Below are 19,363 nucleotides of genomic sequence, written 5' to 3' on the forward strand. Positions count from 1 at the left end.
GGGTCCCAGGGGAAGAGCCTTCTCTGTGGCGGCCCCGACTCTCTGGAACCAGCTCCCCCCGGAGATTAGAACTGCCCCCACCCTCCTTGCCTTCCGTAAACTTCTTAAAACCCACCTTTGCTGTCAGGCATGGGGGAATTGAGATATCCCCCCCGGGCCTATACAATTTATGTATGGTATGTTTGTATATATGTTTGATTAATAATGGGGTATTTAAAATGTTTTTAAATTATTAGATTTGTTATGAATTGTTCTATTGCTGTTGTGAGCCGCCCCGAGTCTACAGAGAGGGGCGGCATACAAATCTAATAAATAAATAAAAGGAAGGAAGGAAACGAAGGATGGAAGGAAGGAAGGAAGGAAGGAAGGAAGGAGTAGATAACAATGATTGAAAAGCAGACATAAGAGGATGTGGAACCTGCTCAAAAAAGAGTGAAAATAATTTTTGTTTGTTACAAAAATGTGGAACCTAATGGGAAAAATGGAAGATAATGTTTGATGGATTAATAAAATGAAAAGGGCTGGGAATGAGAAAAAATGGTGTAAAATATTGAGGAAAAGATACATTACAGGTGGTACTCAAGCCTGCAACAGTACTGAACAAGTGGTGCTTGTAACTGGTCCTCAGAGTTCTTTCTGTCATACCATCCCTCAGCTCGCAGTTATGACGATAGAGTCCCAGTCATGTCACCATTTCAGTTTCTTTGCTGGCTTCCAACAACAATAATATCAATGGGGAACGTGATTCACTCAATGACAGCCCCCAAGACTTCTGGAATTGTCACTGAGTGGTGCAATTCCAATCCCCATTGCTATCATTAACTGAGGACTATCTGTATAAAGATAGGTAAAAAATTGTAATTATAACAGTAAACACAAAGATTAAAAATGTAGTGCAATTCAGAGGGAAATACAAACATTTGTTTGAAATGGCTGAAACAAGTTAAATAATGAGACTCAGGGACAGTGAATGAAATTAAAATTGTGATGGCATGAATTAGTATGGAACTGAATGGAGGAAATTCTGAGAGTAATACTTTAGATATTTGTACGGGAATTCCTGTATATCAAAGGGTGAAATTTAAATGGATGTGAAAATTAGGAAAAAGGATGAAAAGTTAAATTGTAAATGCTATGAGAACATAGAATGATAAGGCTTGAAAGTATATTAATATAATTGTCGAGTTATTAAAATAAGCACATGATCTTTTTAGTAGTGAGTAACTTTGGCAGCATTTTTGGGAAGACTGCATTTGTGCCTGTTGATTGGAATGTGAAAGTTTTCCTGTACAGAAGTGAAACTAGCAAGAAAGAATGCAAAACATACAGCAGGATTAATCTGTTAAGTGTTGTTAGGAAGATGAATAGCAGCAGTCTTATTGAAGAGCTGAACTAGATGACAGTGAGGAAAAATTGGGGAGCCCGGTATGGCTATACGTTCGGCAGTGAATATGCAAATCAAAATTTTATGGAGTCCTTAATGCTCAAGAACTTCAATCAAATTCTTCAGCATGTCATGGAGAAATGTGTAAGAGCAATATGTGAAGATGTAAAGCTAGCCAGTGTTTTGGGAAGACTGCATTTGTGCCTGTTGATTGGAATGTGAACCAGTGTTTCACATTCAGTGTTTCATCATGAGCAGAAGGGAGCATTACCAGTATTACAAGGTTTCAGTGTTGTAATTATAAGAGTAAACACAAAGATTAAAAATGTAGTGCAATTCAGAGGGAAATGCAAACATTTGTTTGAAATGGCTGAAACAAGTTAAATAATGAGACTCAGAGACAGTGAGACAGTGTTTCATCATGAGCAAAAGGGAGTATTACTAGTATTACAAGGTGATATCACTTTGGTTGTTTGGTGTATTTATAAGGGATATTTGAGGTGATGGAAAGGGGTGTATTGATTTGAGAGCTAAACATACTTCAACTCTCATATTTATTTTATTTTATTTATTTTATTAGATTTATAGGCCGCCCTTCTCCTCACAGACTCAAGGATAAAAATAGACACAATAAACAATAAATACAATTAAAACATTTTTTAAAAAGCATAAAATCCACAGTAAAAACAACAATCATTCCTCTTTCATACTAATGACCAGAGCGAAGCTGTTGCTTATTGTTTCTGGGCCTGCCGGCAAGGCAAGGAGAGTGGGGGCAGTGATGATCTCTGGTGTGAGTTGGTTCCAGAGGTCCAGGGCCACAACAGAGAAGGTCCCCATGAGGTCTCTTCCATGGACCCGCCAATCAGCATTGTTTGGCTGACTGGGCCCAGAGGAGGCTGACTGTGTGCAACCTAACTGGTCGCTGCAATATGTGAGGTAGACTTACTAAATATGCAGTTACTGTCACATTATTGGGTGAAAAATTATATGATGCAACAAGGAGCATGAAGCTAAACACTAATCTGACAACAAACAAGGTAAATGTACTCACAGAGAAGTTAATAATTGCAAGTTTTGTATAAGTGGTGAAAAATCTACATTGAGTGGATGAGTTTGTCTACCTTAGTAGAAATTTTTCTACAGAGGGGGAAATAGATGGGAAAATGTTAGGAAGTACAAATGTTGGTAGTAAAGTAGTGGTTTTGTGAAAAATTAAAAGAAAGAAAAATAACCAAGAATTTTATTTTTTTTGTATGGGAATGGAGAGGTCAAGAGAAAAATTAAGTTGAATACAAGGGGAAGCTTTACTTAGCAGCACCAATGCAGATAGGGTCAAGAATGAATGTTAATCAAATATAAAATGAATGTAAGATTGAATGACCAGTATGAATCAAAATGTTTTGAGGCTTTGTCATGTACAGAATATGAATGAAGATCAAATTGCAAAGCAAGTATGTGAAAGATGAATGACTCAAGGGAAGGGGAAGATCAAAAATGTTATAGTTGAATCAAGTTGTTGACGATCTTAAAAAAGAGAAGTTAAGAAGTTTAAAAAACCATTGGGTTCTTCCGTTCTATTTCATTGATGGGTTAGCTAACTTCTTCAGAGATAACACGCTCAGGGAAACCCAGCAATTCAGCCCTGAGCTACATATATATTTTTCACTGTTGGAAACACTTTTTTTTACAACAAAAGGCAATGTGTAAAGTAAGGCATATGATTATGAGTGAAGCAAGAATGATTTCTGAAGAAAGAAGGATATTCTGAGGTGTGGTGGTAGCGTAATCTATTTTTATAAATTTATTTTACTTATTCCATTTTACTTACAGTATTTGTCTTACTATTTTTTACTTGTTTTGTGTCTGGCATAAGGCTGCTCACTCTGGGATAGAAGAGCTAGATATGTATGTATGTATGTATGTATGTATGTATGTATGTATGTATGTATGTATCTGTGTGTGTGTATGTGTGTATGTATACAAATATTTATTAAGCTTTAAAAGTATCCAGATTCTGAATGAATATTCAGAAAACCCATTCTCTAGATTTTCTAGTGACAAATAAGCAATAAGAATTAAGTCGGTAAGTATGTGCACCTATTCACACTTTGTATTTATCTGTAGAATTAGCTAGATTTTTATATTGTTATCCTTGTGCTGACCATTTTTTATAAACAAAGACAAGAATGATTAACAATTGTTGTATAAATTAATCTTTTATTTATCCCTATGATTTAACCTATTCAATGAATCTTTTATTAAAAGATTTATTTTAAAAATCTATCATTATAAAAATAAAATATTCAATTCACTTTTGCTATCTAAACTTTGTAGATGGAATTTTAGATTTGACACAGATTAGAACAATAATCATCTCATTATTTCCAGGGTTTCAAGAATTATTTTACCTCTCGATTTGGTAATGCTTTGCATAATGAATTCAGCTGGGTTGTGAATACTAAATAGCCCTCTACTACAGAAATACAAGCTTCCAGTCCTATGTGGCAAGTATAAAATAGAGCTTACAAAGCCCTTTTAGCTCCTAGTTGCTAGGATAGGAGGAATGTTTGATACCAGACTCTCTTTCTCTCTTCAGTTTATTCTCTCCTCCTCAATTCCAATTAGTATGAAAGTTGGAAACATGTCCCCCCCGTCCAGTTTAGAGGATTAATCCATTTCTGGAACTTATTTAATGGATGAAAGGTCTTGAGACCACGTGATCTCAGGCTGCAGTTTGTTCTGTTCCTCCCACCTGCCAACATTTTCATACCTCCTTACTGCTGGCATTAGATATCTGCCCACATGATTATCCCTGTGTTGGAGTCTTCCAAGTGCTGAAACTACTGTAACTCAGGGGATTTTTATCCAATCTCTGGGCAAACTCGCTAGGAACTGCAATTACAATACATCTAGAAATCTGAAGCAGGTTTACAAGTGTTTGCCATAATAAACATATATAACTTTACTTCTGACTGTTGACAGGATTTTGAGTTGGTTCAAATACCTCCTCCTAACCTCGGGCCAATTTTCATTGTATCGCACAGGTGGCTTAAAAAAAATGCCCTCATTATTTCAATGATTTTTGCTAGCATAGCAATCTTCTGTACCTGCCCATTACTCTTTTTTTAAAAAAATAACCCCTGGCTATTCATGTCCTAGTATAAAACATATGGTGCTAGAATTAATCACATAGAAAACATAACTGTTTCTTTAAAAAACACAAAAGGATCAACGAGGTATATTATAATACTCTCTTCTTTAACACATATCCTCTCCATTAATTATTCCTGATGGCAGCAAATTTTATGTTCTTAAGAAAAAACATTCGATTTCTATAACCTGTGCTACTTTATTGTAATGTAAATTTTATGCTTCTGAAAATGTATTTCGACTCACCACATTTCCCCATCCCATTATCATTTTAATGAATTGTAATAGAACGGCACAGCATACATCAGGGGTGTCAAATTCATGTCATCACAGCAGCGTCATGTGACATATTGGGATTTTTTACCCCTTCGCTAGACTGGGTGTGGCCAGCGCGTGACACATCCAGCCCACGGATTGGTAGTTTGACAGCCCTGGCATACATGAAACATACGTGAAGCCTATGTTGCCAAGAAATATTTAAATCACCAGGTACAGACTTGGAAATTCAGATTTATTTTTTTTAAAAAATCACCTATTAACATTGGAATTTTGGTTTTAAAATTGTATAAAGCATAACCAAAAAAATGGACCATGATGCTTTCCTTAATTTGGGGCATGGTAAGGGAACATTGGAAAGTACTAGAATCAGGTTATTACTGTTGGATGTATTGCAGTACAATAAAAGTGTTACAGGGCAGCGAGAGGTTAAAGATTCAATCACCTATATTGTAGGCTCAGGATTCAAAGCATTTTATATTTCTTTTGATAGATGAAGCTTCAAACCAGTTTCCTATTCCCACAGATCGCTCCAGACTATGATCTTTTGTTAAAATAATAAATGACCAAGACACCAAATCATTGCACTCATTGATATATATATTATCAGACCAGCTGATAAGCTGCACACATCTCTTTTAGAAAAACATACAATTGTACTGTTATTTCTTCTAAGAATAGCAATTCCTGGGTAGAATATCTGTGGCAAATTCAACACATACAGATTCATTTGATTGTCTTTTTAAACATTTTGGTTCAGAATGTTTTTTTCCTATCCAGAAGTTTCTATCAGAAACTAAGCAAAAGAAAAAAAAACCTTGAAGTAAATGAACACAGGCAACTTTTATAGGGGAGCGAGTTGGTTCTAAAAATGCAGACTTTGCATACGGAAATGTTTTTCAGTGGAGCAAATATTACAGTTCATTTCAAATGATGAAGTTCGAGTATCATTAAAAGAAAAGACTGACCATGTGTTTTTCAGTATAGTTCACATGCAAATGAGATCAAAGAGACACAACGATTACATCAAAATGCTTAATACCATCAGATTTTTCAGGAGATGGAAAAAGAAATTATTATTTTCAAATCCATTATTCATTATCTCCATACACTCGGCCTGAAGTTACAGATGTGGGCTGAAATTTCTCCTCTGTCATAAAAGCATAAATTACTGAGAGCTTTACTGCATGCAACAGCATCACTGAAAGTGGATCTCAAAACTATCACTCAGCACCCCGTTTAAAATGATATTTAACTTTTACCCATCAAATCCAGTTTGTAATGGAACCTATCCATGTGCTATGGAGTCCCTGATGCTCTCTGTTTGCAGACATTTTATTACCTGACTAGGTAACATCCTCTGATTATGACTCCGCAGACTCCACAGCTCAGCCCTGAGCTACCATATATTCTTTTCTATCAGGATGCACATCGTTCCCAGCTGCTGGCTGAGGAAGACTGTGGTCTATTTACAGGATGCTCAATTCTTAGTTTTCCATTTAGTAGAGATCTTCACTAAATTTCATGAAGGTGTGAAGGATATAAGATGGAAAACCATTGACAAATAGTGAACTCCAGAAGTTCTTATGACAAGTGAGCTGTTGTTCATAGCTTATGATTAAAAAGGGAACCAAATAATAACATATGGTGAACATAAAGGAAATCTTATTCATTATCTGATAATTTCAAGACATAAGATACTATTTAGCATTTAACCTTAGAAATGGGAACATTCTAACATTTCTGCTTCAGAACAGCAATAGCACTTATAGTGCTTTTACAGCCCTTTCTAACCGGTTTTTATAGAGTCAGCAACCTAAACCCATATTGTCCCCAACAATCTGGGTCCTCATTTTACCTACCTCGGAAAGATGGAAGGCTGAGTCAACCTTGAGCCTGGTTAAATTTGAACTGCCAAATTGCAGGCAGCCGATAGCAGAAGTGGCCTGCAGTGTACATCACTCTAACCACTGTGCTACCCAGGCTCTGAATATGATTCACAAAATCAAACCCAGCAAGAATTCAGGCAATGCAGCAGACAATAGACCAATGGTTAACATGGAAAAAACCTGGTAGACCCTAACTCTTGTATATATTACTTTTTATAAATACAAAAATTCTACACCAAGGATTGTAGAAAGACATTGCTTAACTTTGTCCTGAGTATAACCTAATTTCTTCCAGAAGCTCCATATAATTTCCTTTAGCACAAGCCAATCAGCAAAAACCAGGCTCCTTCCAAATATTTTTTTTAAAGTATACCACCCTTGATTCAGTCAGGTTCATCCATACACTCTGCAAAAATGACCCAAGCACCCGCTTAGTTCCAGTAAGTCACATCAACCTATTTTGCCAAGCAAGGTAGCGTATCAGTATCTCTGATGCTGATGTTTCCAGTAACTTGTAGCTGACCCAGTGAACAATCATAGTTCATCTCTAGTGGATGACGCATCAAAGGAAGGTCCAGATGACAAGGCATTCTTGTTCTGAGCATCTTTATGGATCTGGCCCTGTTGCCGTGATTTCCGGGAGAGTGTCCTGTCCCAATCAGTGGCCACAGTCTCATTGTCCCAGATTGTGGATGTCTCTGTGTCGCTTAGGTAACCGGGTTGTCCAGTGTAGTGTGTTGGATAGATCAGCAAAGGCTCTGCAGAAAAAGCTTTCAGGTCTCTAGGTTCATAATGTTCCATGTACCTGGCCCTTTAAAAAAGAAAAGGAAAGAAGTCACTAAGAAAGCATTACAGTAAGACCTCACCTATTGCTGGTGTTACGTTCCAGACCCGGCCGCGATAGGTGAAATCCGCAATGTGGAATTTATTGACTGATAGTACTTATTTAAGTACCGTATATACTCGAGTATAAGTCGCTCCGACTATAAGTCGAGGCCCCTACTTTTGCCACAAAATTGGGGTAAATTTATTGACCCGTGTATAAGTCGAGGATGGAAAATGCAGCGGCTACTGGTAACTTATTAAAATGGAAACCAATAAAATTACATCAATTGAGGCATCAGTAGAGTAAATGTTTTAGAATATTTATTTCAAAGAAAACCAGTAAACTAGCTCTGTAAGTTTAAAAGAGGGTAAAAAGGTATATGTACCCCAAGGCAGTATAGGCAAAAAAATTGCAAGTACTGTACTTACCTCAAGCCCCCACTGCTCCTGCTGGTTTGGGTTAGGGTTACGATATTTGGCCTCTCCTTGCCTCAAAGAGATACAATTTCCCTCTCTATTTACTATTACTGAACATCCAAAATATACTATTTAATTCTATGTATATATGCCATATGTATACATACATATTACACACAGGCACACAAAAATATACCGTACATTGTTTACTATATAAACTGTATATGTACGGTATATTTACAGAGAGAGAGAGAGAGGGAGGGAGCTCTTGTAAAATTACCGGTATACTGTATACGGTACATTCAACCTCACTTACTGTAATAGGAAAAACAAACCCAGAGTCCACTTTCTGCCACACATTTAACCATAACTAGAACATTACACATATGGTACCTTCAGATGTACCAGTACTTCCCTAGCTTGCACATCATTGTTAGAGCTAGGAAATGCCATGGATTGAGTAAAATGTGGTGATTCTCACTGAACAACGCTTTTGTTTAACAACCACAATTTTGGGCTCAATTGTGGTCATAGGTCTTTCTTTCTTTCTGTCTGTCTGTCTGTCTCTCCTTCCTTCCTTTCTTCCTTCTTCCCCCCCTTTCTTTTTCTGTCTGCCTATCTTCTTTCCTTTTTCTTTCCTTCTTCAGTCCCTTCCCTCCCTCCCTTTCCTTTTTTGTCTTTTTTCCTTCCTACCATCTTTCTTTGTCTCTCTTCCTTTCTACCATCTTTTTTTTCTTTCTTTCTGTCTTCCTTCTTTCCTAACTCCTTCCTTACTTCCCTCTCTCCCTCCCTCTTTCCTTGCCACCCAACTCCAACAGGACTCTGGGTAGCTCACAACAATCACAACAACTAAAAAGCAATATAAAATGTAACAACAATACAACAGCATATAGCATAAAATGCATAAATAACCCTTAAAATGCCTTGACACTGGCAATGAGTAAAATGCCAACTGTATAAGACTGGGACTTTAAGACAGAGGAGGGGGGCACCCCTGCTCAGGTGCAGAGCACAAAGCAGGGCTAAGTCTCCAAATGAAAGATGCAGAGAACTACCGTAATTTTCCTGGAAGGCTTGAGCACCGGTGCTTTTCATTCTAGAAAAACAACTCAGCCTGGCATCCCCCTCCCCCCTTCTCACCACGGAAATACCCATTGACAGAACGCCTGCCGGTGTCTCTTTCGGCTGCATCCACAGTTTACGTCACGCTCCCTTTAGCCTTCTGGGAGCCGTAGTGTCTCTTTGGGCAGAGCGGCTGAGCCCGCCTCCTCGAAAAGACTACAACTCCCAAGAGGCACCGGGAGGGAAGTGTGGGCGAAGGGGGCGGGCGCCCGCGGAGTTGGTCGTGGGAATAGAATGAAAAGGCAGTCAAGTCGGCAAAATAAAGGCGAGTGAGTGAGGGAAGGGAATATCGGGAGGGAATGGCTCACTGCTTTTCCACCCAGCCAGCCCCTTCCCACTGAGACGAGGGGGATCATGCAGTCTGGCAAACGTTTTTCACCTGGCAGGAGCCTTGGTGCGGGGCAGGCAGAAAGTGAAGTCCCGGCAAATGGATAGCTGGCTAGGACCACACGCTCCCATCCGCCCCTTGCCCTGGCCATTTCAGAGGACAACCTCCCTCCATCGGCCACTCCGGTAATTTTCTATTGGAAAAATCCATTGCTGCAATCCCAAACGGTCATTTTTTTAAAAAGCTGAGAAGCTGGGATTGCAGCAAGGAATCCCAGGGCGGGCGGGGGAGGTGCCTCCGTGGATATAATCACCTTCTTTTGGTGATTGCTGCCTGCTTGGAACCCCCATCACCGTCAGGTCGCGATTTCCTTTCCTACAACGAAAAGAGGCGGCACCTTCCTGAAGCGCTCGGTTAAGCGGCTGGAGGAAGGCGGGGAAATTGCCGCCTCTTTCGAGCTGAAGGAAAGGCAGACCACCACCTTTCTCTCAGCCACTTCCTGGAGACCGCTAAGGATAGCGCTCTGGGAGAGGGGGCAACTGCCCGGTTAAGAAAGAAAAATCCACCCCCTAGCCAAATGGCTTTTTTCCTGTTTAGCGCGGCGTTCGAGTGGTTGGCAGGTTCCTTTGCTTGCACGCAAGAGCCAACCACTCGAACGCCGCGCTAAACAAGAAAAAAGCCGTTTCGCTAGGGGTTGGATTCTTGCTTCTTAACCGGGCAGTTGCCCCCTCTCCCAGAGCGCTATCCTTAGTGGTCTCCAGGAAGCGGCTGAGGGAAAGACAGCCGTCTTTCAGCTTGAAAGAAGCGGCAACTGCCCGGTTAAGAAGGGAGATTCCACCCCCTAGCCAAACGGCTTTTTTCCTGTTTAGCGCTCGAACGCTGCGGTAACAGTAAAAAAGCCGTTTGGCTAGGGGATGGATTCTCCCTTCTTAACCGGGCAGCTGCAGCTTCTTTCTGTTTAGCGTAGCGTTCGAGCGCTAAACAGAAAGAAACGGCAACTGCCCGGTTAAGAAGGGAGAATCCACCCACTAGCCAAACGTCTTTTTTACTGTTACCGCAGCGTTCGAGCGCTAAACAGGAAAAAAGTCGTTTGGCTAGTGGGTGGATTCTCCCTTCTTAACCGGGCAGTTGCCGTTTCTTTCTGTTTAGCGCTCGAACGCTACGCTAAACAGAAAGAAGCTGCAGCTGCCCGGTTAAGAAGGGAGAATCCATCCCCTAGCCAAACGGCTTTTTTACTGTTACCGCAGCGTTCGAGCGCTAAACAGGAAAAAAGCCATTTGGCTAGTGGGTGGATTCTCCCTTCTTAAACGGGCAGTTGCCGCTTCTTTCAAGCTGAAAGACGGCTGTCTTTCCCTAAGCCGCTTGCGCCCTCTTGTGGTGACCCGTCAGTCACCCGAGTATAAGTCGAGGTCGGGTTTTTCAGCCCATTTTTGGGCTAAAAAAACCCGACTTATACTCGAGTATATACGGTATTTATATTGTAATCGTTTGGTAAGTTTTCATTGTTTTAAGTGCTTATAAACCCTTCCCACACTCTTACAAAATACATATCACAGTAGTACATATATAATATAACTTAAAAATAATAAAAAACAATAAAGCAACAACATTCTCTCTCATATGTATATGTAATCTCTCTCTCTCTCATATATCCTAAGAAATATTTCTTGAAAACCCGCGATGAAGTGAAGCCGCGGTAGGTGAAGCGCGATATAGCGAGGGACTACTGTACCTCATTTCCAATTCATGTCTTTTTAAATATTTTTTATATCTCACAGCACAACAAACGTATAACGATTATAAACTCAGTGGCCATTAAACATTCTCCTATCAATGTTGTAAATCTATATCCCGTCGACCAAACAATGTCGTTTGGCGGGCCCCAGGGGAAGAGCCTTCTCTGTGGCAGCCCCGGCCCTCTGGAATCAACTCCCCCCAGAGATTAGAATGGCCCCCACCCTCCTTGTCTTTCGCAAATTACTCAAGACCCACCTTTATCGCCAGGCATGGGGGAACTGAGACATCCTTCCCCCAGGATTTTATATTTTATGTTTGGTATGTATGTGTTGTATGGTTTTAAATTGTTGGGGTTTTAGATGTGTTTTATTTTAATATTAGATTTGTCTCACTGTTATATTGTTTTTGTGTTACTGTTGTTAGCCGCCCCGAGTCTTCGGAGAGGGGCGGCATACAAATCTAATTAATAATAATAATAATAATAATAATAATAATAATAATAATAATAATAATATATTTGCACCCCTCAACTTAAACATTTAGGAATATTATATTGACCTATTTTAAATGTTGAGAGCACTGGTATATTTTCTACAATTATAAGCCATTTTCAATGTTAAGGCCTTACAGTTCAGCACTGTAAAAATAAATATGCCACACATGGTCAATAATTTTTTAAAATACTGAGAAACAAGAAGCAAGTTGAACAATAACTATAAGCATGTATTGGCAGAATTTGGTTCACAACTAATTATCAAGTGAAAGTGTAACATAAATTAGTGCACAACTAGCAAGAAAACGTCTTCCAAATATAATCTGCCTTATTTCAAATTTTGATTGAAAGAAATGTAATCAAGCTTTAATATGAAATACATTCCAACTACAGCTATCAAAAGATATCTGAAGTTATCATCGAAGGTTTCGTAAAGTTATTTAGCCTTTAATATTAATATTTAATATTAATATTTAATTTAATCTTTAATATTCCTTGAAGCTTTAAATGTATATGGAGATGCAATTATTTGAGCTTCCCGCTCGAATATGGCAGCAAGACCATTTTGATCATCTTACCAGATGATTTATATAGAAAACCCAAGGGGACAAATGCAGCCCTTGATTCTCTTTGAGGCTTTCAGTATTACCACACCAGCTAAGATTATCTTGAAGACTTGCTGGGGGACTGAAGCACCTGCAGTTTTCCATACCAAGCTGTTGTGGTTAGCTCTGGCCCAGCTCCTGCCCCAAGAACTGTGGATGTGGGGGAGACATCCATATGCTGCAGGCCTGTTTTGCTCCTGGTGGAATCTGCTGATGAAGGCTCCTCTGACCAAGAAGACATGAGTGACAGGGAGGAGGAGAGTGTGGCAGACAGCTCAGAAGGAGATCAATTATCTATCTCCTCCTTGGATTCGGAACAAGAGTTAATGATACAGCCACGCATGCGGAGAGCAATGCATAGGCAGCAACAACTGAGAGATTATTATCAAAGAAAATGAGGCCACCTGTGGTTGGGTGGGGCTGTGGTAATTAGTGAGGCTGCTATAAATAGCAGCCTGTGGGTTTGGGCATTGTGGAGGATTATCTGATCATTGTGTTTTGTGACTGCTTTGCTGACTTTGACCTTTTGTGTGCTGATTTCCCCCCGCTTTGAAACTAAACCAGAGCAAAGTGTGTTTCACTTTGTGAAAGAAGAAGGACTGTGAATTGCCTCACAGCTGCAAGCTAAGTATCACAGAACTGATAAGGGACTTGTACAAATTAGCAGTTTGTTTGGAGACGAGTGCTCTGTGCTATACAAAAAGAGTGCTTAGTTTATTTGAATTTTCGGTATAAAGAACATTGTTTTGAATTTTCAAAAGTGTGTGTGTCTGAAATTGTATCTGTGCATTTTCGGGAGGATTCTACCAGAGAGCTCGACAGAACACCAAGTCTAGAAGATGTTGGAGAACAATAGCTCATGATTTAGTTATTAACTAAGGTATCTCAGATAATTAAATAATGACCAGAATTTAGTACTCTTGCATGTACCCTTCATTCAATAATGGGATGGATGATTAAGAATAAGCTTAAATTAAATCCAGAAAAGACAATGTGCTGTTGCTCTGCAGGAATCTGGACTTTGAAAGCAATCATACAACTGGAAAAAAAAATAGTTCTGCAGTGTGGGAGTGCTCACTGATCCTCAACTGGGCTAAGCAGGTGTAAAGGATAGCTGACATTTTCATTGGTGCAATTACACTTAGTGTACCAACTGCAAACTTTCCCAAGTCGGTTACATTAACAATAGTTAGCCAGGTCTTGGCTTTTCCTAATCTTTACAAACATTCAACATAATATTTATAAAACATTCCCTGTACAGCTTCCCATGAAAAGTGCCTGGAAGTGACAACTGGTGGAAAGTAAAGCAATAAGGCTGCTACCCTAACTGCCAGGAATAGGGATCAAAGATCCACAATACTTGTTGTTTGCTTAACAGGGACAACTAATCTGTAAAGCCATAAACAGCCCTCTATCTTTAAGATTGGCGGGAAAAGCCTTCTGAAAATATTCTGCTGTCAGAAGGCCAACCACCTGCTAGTCTCCCAGGTTGTGGAACATTTTTCTTAGCCTTTCAAAAAAATGTGCCAATGCCATCACTTTTGTCATACTTTTAAATTACTAGATTAGAATTCATATGATATTTAACTACATTCCAAACAGTTTTGTTAAAAGGGTTAATGTTGTCAACTGCCATAAGGGTCTGTATGAAAGAAAATTGATACACAATTATTACATTTTTAAAATGTGCCCAATACAGATGGGCTCTGCCCACAAAGCATTTCCATTTATATCATGGCCAGTCATTTCCAACAGGCATACAAGAGCAGTTTGTAGAAGGACCATTGAAGAGATAATGCAGTCTGCATTGGTTGCCGATCAGTTTCCGGTCACAATTCAAAGTGTTGGTTATGACCTATAAAGCCCTTCATGGCATCGGACCAGAATATCTCCGGGACCGCCTTCTGCTGCATGAATCCCAGCGACCAGTCAGGTCCCACAGAGTCGGCCTTCTCCGGGTCCCGTCGACTAAACAATGTCGTCTGGCGGGACCCAGGGGAAGAGCCTTCTCTGTGGCGGCCCCGACCCTCTGGAACCAGCTCCCCCCAGAGATTAGGATTGCCCCCACCCTCCTTGCCTTTCGTAAACTTCTTAAAACCCACCTCTGCTGTCAGGCATGGGGGAACTGAGACATCTTCCCCAGGCCTATATAGTTTTTTTATGGTATGTTGTGTGCATGTTTTTTAAATTATGGGTTTTTAACTTTGTAATATTAGATTTGTATTGTATATTGTTTTCTATTGCTGTTGTGAGCCGCCCCAAGTCTGCGGAGAGGGGCGGCATACAAATTTAATTAATAATAATAATAATAATAATAATAATAATAATAATAATAATAATAGAGTCAACTCCAGTTATAAGAGGAGTGATGTTCAATCCCCACCAAAAAGTTATTCCAGAAACCTGAAGCTGCAAAACCATTACAGGAAGCAACTATTTACTGATAAGAAGATAAATATTGCTGCTGAATGCGTCCCAGTATAAAGCTAGCATGCACCTCCTGCAAGCTATACTGTACAGTAATCACAGCCAATAACCTACACAGGGTGCTTGTTGTACATGACCGGCAAGAATTCATCTACAGGGAGCATCTTGCTGAAAGGCTGAGCTCCAATTAGCTTCTGAGCCCCTTGCAAGGAGATCGCATAGCCCAGTGTCCAGTAAGAGTAATCAGCTTCCACAAGATTCATCACATTGGGTACAGTCTTTTCTGGACGCTCCACCTGCATCCGTTTCCGACCTATATATCTAAATAGAGAGAGAAAGTTGAGTCATTAAACCCGTAGGCCACTTGCGGATGTAATGTGGTATAGAAACATCTAAGTTTAGCACCTTGATGCTGTTCTGTCCAGCCCGGTTAATTATCAGTAATTAATCCCCAACGAAGACTCGGAAGCAAAGTCACTATGTATATTTGTCTATTTACAAAGGAACGTGCTGGAAACAGCAATGAAATCATAGGTATGTCAGTCCGACTGACAAAAGTCCACTGTTATCAGTACAGTTAATAACGAGTGTACAATATAGGGTAATAAATTCAAGTCATTAGTTCTCGGCGTTGACTCAGGTACTCACAAATGCCTTCAAAAACCAGGATTTCAGGATTGCAGAAGGACTTCAGAGAGCCTCTTCGGCTGCTAGTTCTTTTTCTCTATATAGGAATGTTGAACTTTTGGTTTCCCATAATCCCCCCTTTTATACTATCAGTGATGACAAACTGTGCATAGAAGTATTCAATACCTAGATCTACGTTGCCGGAGATATTCTTGTCTCCCTCGCATTCTTCTTACCCTAGTATCTAATATTGGGTCCACAATATCCCCCTCCTCATCTGACCCAAACATTATCACAGCTGGGGGTTCTGCAGTCTCTGGAGGTTCCCCAGGCCCTAACCCTCACTCACTCTCACTTTCCAATTCCTCTGGTAAACACACTGGCCTATGATACCCAGATGGACCCAGTTCATCCTCCTCAAAGTATGTGATCAAAGGAGCTGGATGCAAGTCAACCACAACAGATGCCAGCTTCTCTGGCCAGAAGATCACCAAGAGCTTCATGTAAACCATCCTTTTTTAAAGAACTAGTAAGAATTAACAACATAAAAAAACCACAGACAGATGTGGAGTTAAACATAAAAGCTTCCCAATTCTTGCACTAGATCAAAGGCCACTTGGCCCAGTATTCACTCCCTATGGTGGGATCCTGTATGTAGACACTGTCCTACTTGTACTATAGCCTAACAACTGGGACTGAAAAGACAATTAGGTACAACATACAGCTATTGTGACTAGCAGCCATTGGTAAAAAGTGAGTTTGGCCCTATTTTACAACTTTTCTTGCCCCAGTTGTTAAGTGAATCACGGCAGTTGTTACGTTAGTAACCCGGTTGTTAAGTGAATCTAGCTTTCCCATTAACTCTTGCTTTTGTTAGAGGGTCCAAAAGAGGATAACAACCGTGCAATATCGCAACCATCATAAAGATGAGCCAAGCGCCTGAATTTTGATCACATGACCATGGGAAGGTTGCAATGGCTGTAAGAGTGAAAAATGGTCATGTCACTTTTTTTCAGTGTCGTTTTAACTTCAAATGTCCACTAAAAAAATCTGAGGCCTAAATCAGGGACTACCTACATTATGAAACAAAAACTTTTCCCTGTCTAATTTTTTTCACTCTTCACTTTTCATATTTCTCCTTATTTTCACTTTTATTTTGAAGCTTAAATGGCCCCAAATGTGTGGCCTTTTCTTAGTAGGGAGCAGGACACTCAGAAGCAAGAATAGTGGATTATTACTTACATAAGATCCCAGTCAAGCTGTTCCCTCTCAATGTCATCCATTAGCTTTGTGAGCTTCTTTTTGAACTGATGCTCAAAGCGTACATCATCTTCAATGACTAGGCTCTTCTCCATCTCCCTGCTTACTATCTTAAAATAACAATTTAAAATAATTCAAATTAAATTCAGATGATCTCTCGTCCTCTAATTCCCCCCATGGCTTGGCTGCTGGAATATGCTGCAAGTGGGGCTGCCCTTGAAGTGCACTCAAGAGCTTCCATTAGTCCAGAATGCAGCGGCACATTCATTCCTGGTCCTAGTCCCAAGTGACATTTTTACTCTGTGAGCTGCATTAGTTGCCAGGATTTTTCCAAGTGTATTTCAAGGTGTTGGCTATGTCCCATTAGTTCCCCATATTTATTTTATTTTTTATTTATTTATTTTGTCCAATACAGAAAATACATGAGGAAGGTTATAGAGGAGATACTCATGGTAAAATGTATCTAAGAAATAATAGAAAAGAAGGTATAGTAATAGAACATATCAATGAAAGAATAGAAGAAGAGATATAGGAATAGAAGAAAGGTATAGGAGATATAGGAGAGCAATAGGACAGGGGACGGAAGGCATTCTAGTGCACTTGTACTCGCCCCTTACTGACCTCTTAGGAATCTGGATAGGGCCTGGTAACTTGAGGGATTGCTTATTACGGTATGTCCCCTAGCAGCCTTACCAGTTTGAACTGACGTGAGTTGGCATGCTCAGGGTCCCTTCAATTAATTAATCTCCTCTGTCAAGATCCAAGAAGCATGCTTTCTGGAATAAGGTTCTTCCCTCCAAAATCCATGTGAGTCAGAAAGAGTTAAAAACCTATCTGTTCAGCTGGGCCTTGGGTTAGGGTGCTTGGGGTTCCTGTTGGATTGGCTAACCGTATCCCTCTTCCATTCTTGTTTTTTGTACCAGTTTATTTCATAATTATTGTACTATACATTTTCGCGGGTTCGAACTTCGCGAAACGGCTATACCACGGTTTTTCAAAAATATTAATTAAAAAAATACTTTGCAGGATTTTTCCCTATACCACGGTTTTTCCCGCCCGATGTCGTCATACGTCATCGCCAAACTTTCGTCCAACTTTAATAAATATTTTTTTTAATAACTTTAATAAATAAACAAGGTGAGTAATAATCTAAATGGTTGCTAAGGGAATGAGAAATTGCAGTTTAGGGGTTTAAAGTGTTAAGGGAAGGCTTGTGATACTGTTCATAGCCAAAAATAGTGTATTTACTTCCGCATCTCTACTTTGCGGAAATTTGACTTTCGCGGGCGGTCTCGGAACGCATCCCCCGTGAAAATCGAGGGAACGCTGTATTTCCATTCAGTTTGGTTTTGCTATACACTTTCTGGAATTGGGCTGGGGATGGTTAGTGTCTAAACTGAATAAGTTGGTATGCATTAACCACCATATTAGAAAAGGCTATAATAAAATTATCCTACGAGTTCTTTATCTGTGGTAGCCTTCTCTGGAAGAATGCAAGTGGACCAGTGGAAATGCCCATATTCCAAGTGATCCATCATCAGGAGTCTATCTTCAAGATTTTCAGAAAGGGGGTAACAGAAGGGGAGAGGAGATGGGAGAGGAGAAGAGACGAGAGGAAAGGAAAGGAAAAAAGAGAGGAGAGCAAGCCAATTTCAATTATGATAAGCAAATTTTGGTTACCTCCTTCCATATATAATAGTGGCTAAGGAAACAGCCAATCTCTCCTCTGGTCAGCACTCTGGAAGAGTATGGATCCTGGTAACCAGGAAGCATATCTATACTTAGAGCTTTCAGCTGGCTTGTATTCAGCATCCTGAAAGAGACAGTGATTAAATTCCTTAGCCACATATTTTCAAGATGGAAAGGAAAGCTACAACCTATTAAGAAAAACACAGAAGGTGGTACACAGAAGGGTACAATGTGTGGCAACCCCGCACCAACTCCCTACAGATAGAAAACAACTCACTTTCCATCCACAGCTTCCACTAGCTTGACTTCAATTTCCTGTTCAAATAAAGTCCGCAACATTCGATCCCGTCTGTCTTTCCGACGCTTCAGATTGATCATAAAAATCTAGAAAGGAAGAGACCAGAAACATGGAGGAATACCAAAAAAAGGAGGAATACCAAAAAAATTACATGTGCTGTCGGCCCCCCCCAAATACACACACACTTTTTAAGTTTTATTGACAGCCAATGCTAAAATATAACTTGCCATCTTGGAGGGGGAGAGAATTGCTAATTCACTTTCAAGGAAATTTGGCCTGTAGTCAGATTTGGCCTGCAGCTCAGATTTGGTAGCCAAGTCTGAGATTGTCTATATGAGGGTCACATTCTCTGCCTTGAGTTCTTGTTTGCGTATGAAAAAAGAAAGTGTGCACCTTTTAAATTATTCTGTCAGACTTTCTCATAACTATCCTGTCTTAATTCTGAGTTCATTCTATGATAAAAAAGCAAAGAGCGCATGAGCAGAAGGCAGTAAGGTCTGAGCTGCTCCCTCCCAAATGTAGTCTTCTGAGGCAAGAGTATTATTTGTGCAACTGAAGGCAGGCAAGCAAAAAAGAGCAGCCTTGACATAGAAGGGGTGAAAGTGAGTAAATATCAACCTCTGGTCCCTTCTAACCAGGGGTAAAATGCTACCAGTTTGGGTGTACTCGTAGTGGCAGTCACTAGTAGTTGGAAGAACCGGTAGCGGTGGCAGCATGAGGCTCCGCCCACCTGCCCATATGTCGCCATTTTCTTTTTTTAAACTCTCTGCGCATGCGCAAAGCCTTCTACACATGAACCGAGAGTGAAAAAGTATGTGTGACAGTGACATACA

General features: G+C 40.0%; 1 protein-coding gene across 1 annotated transcript in view; it reads right to left on the minus strand.

Moving 5' to 3' along the window:
• Positions 1-5,392: 5,392 nt before the first annotated feature.
• The window catches only part of COLGALT2 (collagen beta(1-O)galactosyltransferase 2), an 83,767-nt gene continuing 69,796 nt past the window's right edge, over positions 5,393-19,363 (minus strand). The window contains exons 8-12 of the mRNA XM_070746304.1: positions 18,510-18,616; positions 18,224-18,356; positions 16,526-16,653; positions 14,771-14,977; positions 5,393-7,513 (exon numbers count right to left, since the gene is read on the minus strand). Of these exons, the coding sequence (XP_070602405.1) occupies positions 7,237-7,513; positions 14,771-14,977; positions 16,526-16,653; positions 18,224-18,356; positions 18,510-18,616 (852 nt within the window). The 3' untranslated portion in view covers positions 5,393-7,236. The remainder of the gene's footprint in view (positions 7,514-14,770; positions 14,978-16,525; positions 16,654-18,223; positions 18,357-18,509; positions 18,617-19,363) is intronic.

The sequence above is a fragment of the Erythrolamprus reginae genome, chromosome 3 (assembly GCF_031021105.1).
Source record: "Erythrolamprus reginae isolate rEryReg1 chromosome 3, rEryReg1.hap1, whole genome shotgun sequence".
Lineage (NCBI taxonomy): Eukaryota > Metazoa > Chordata > Lepidosauria > Squamata > Dipsadidae > Erythrolamprus > Erythrolamprus reginae.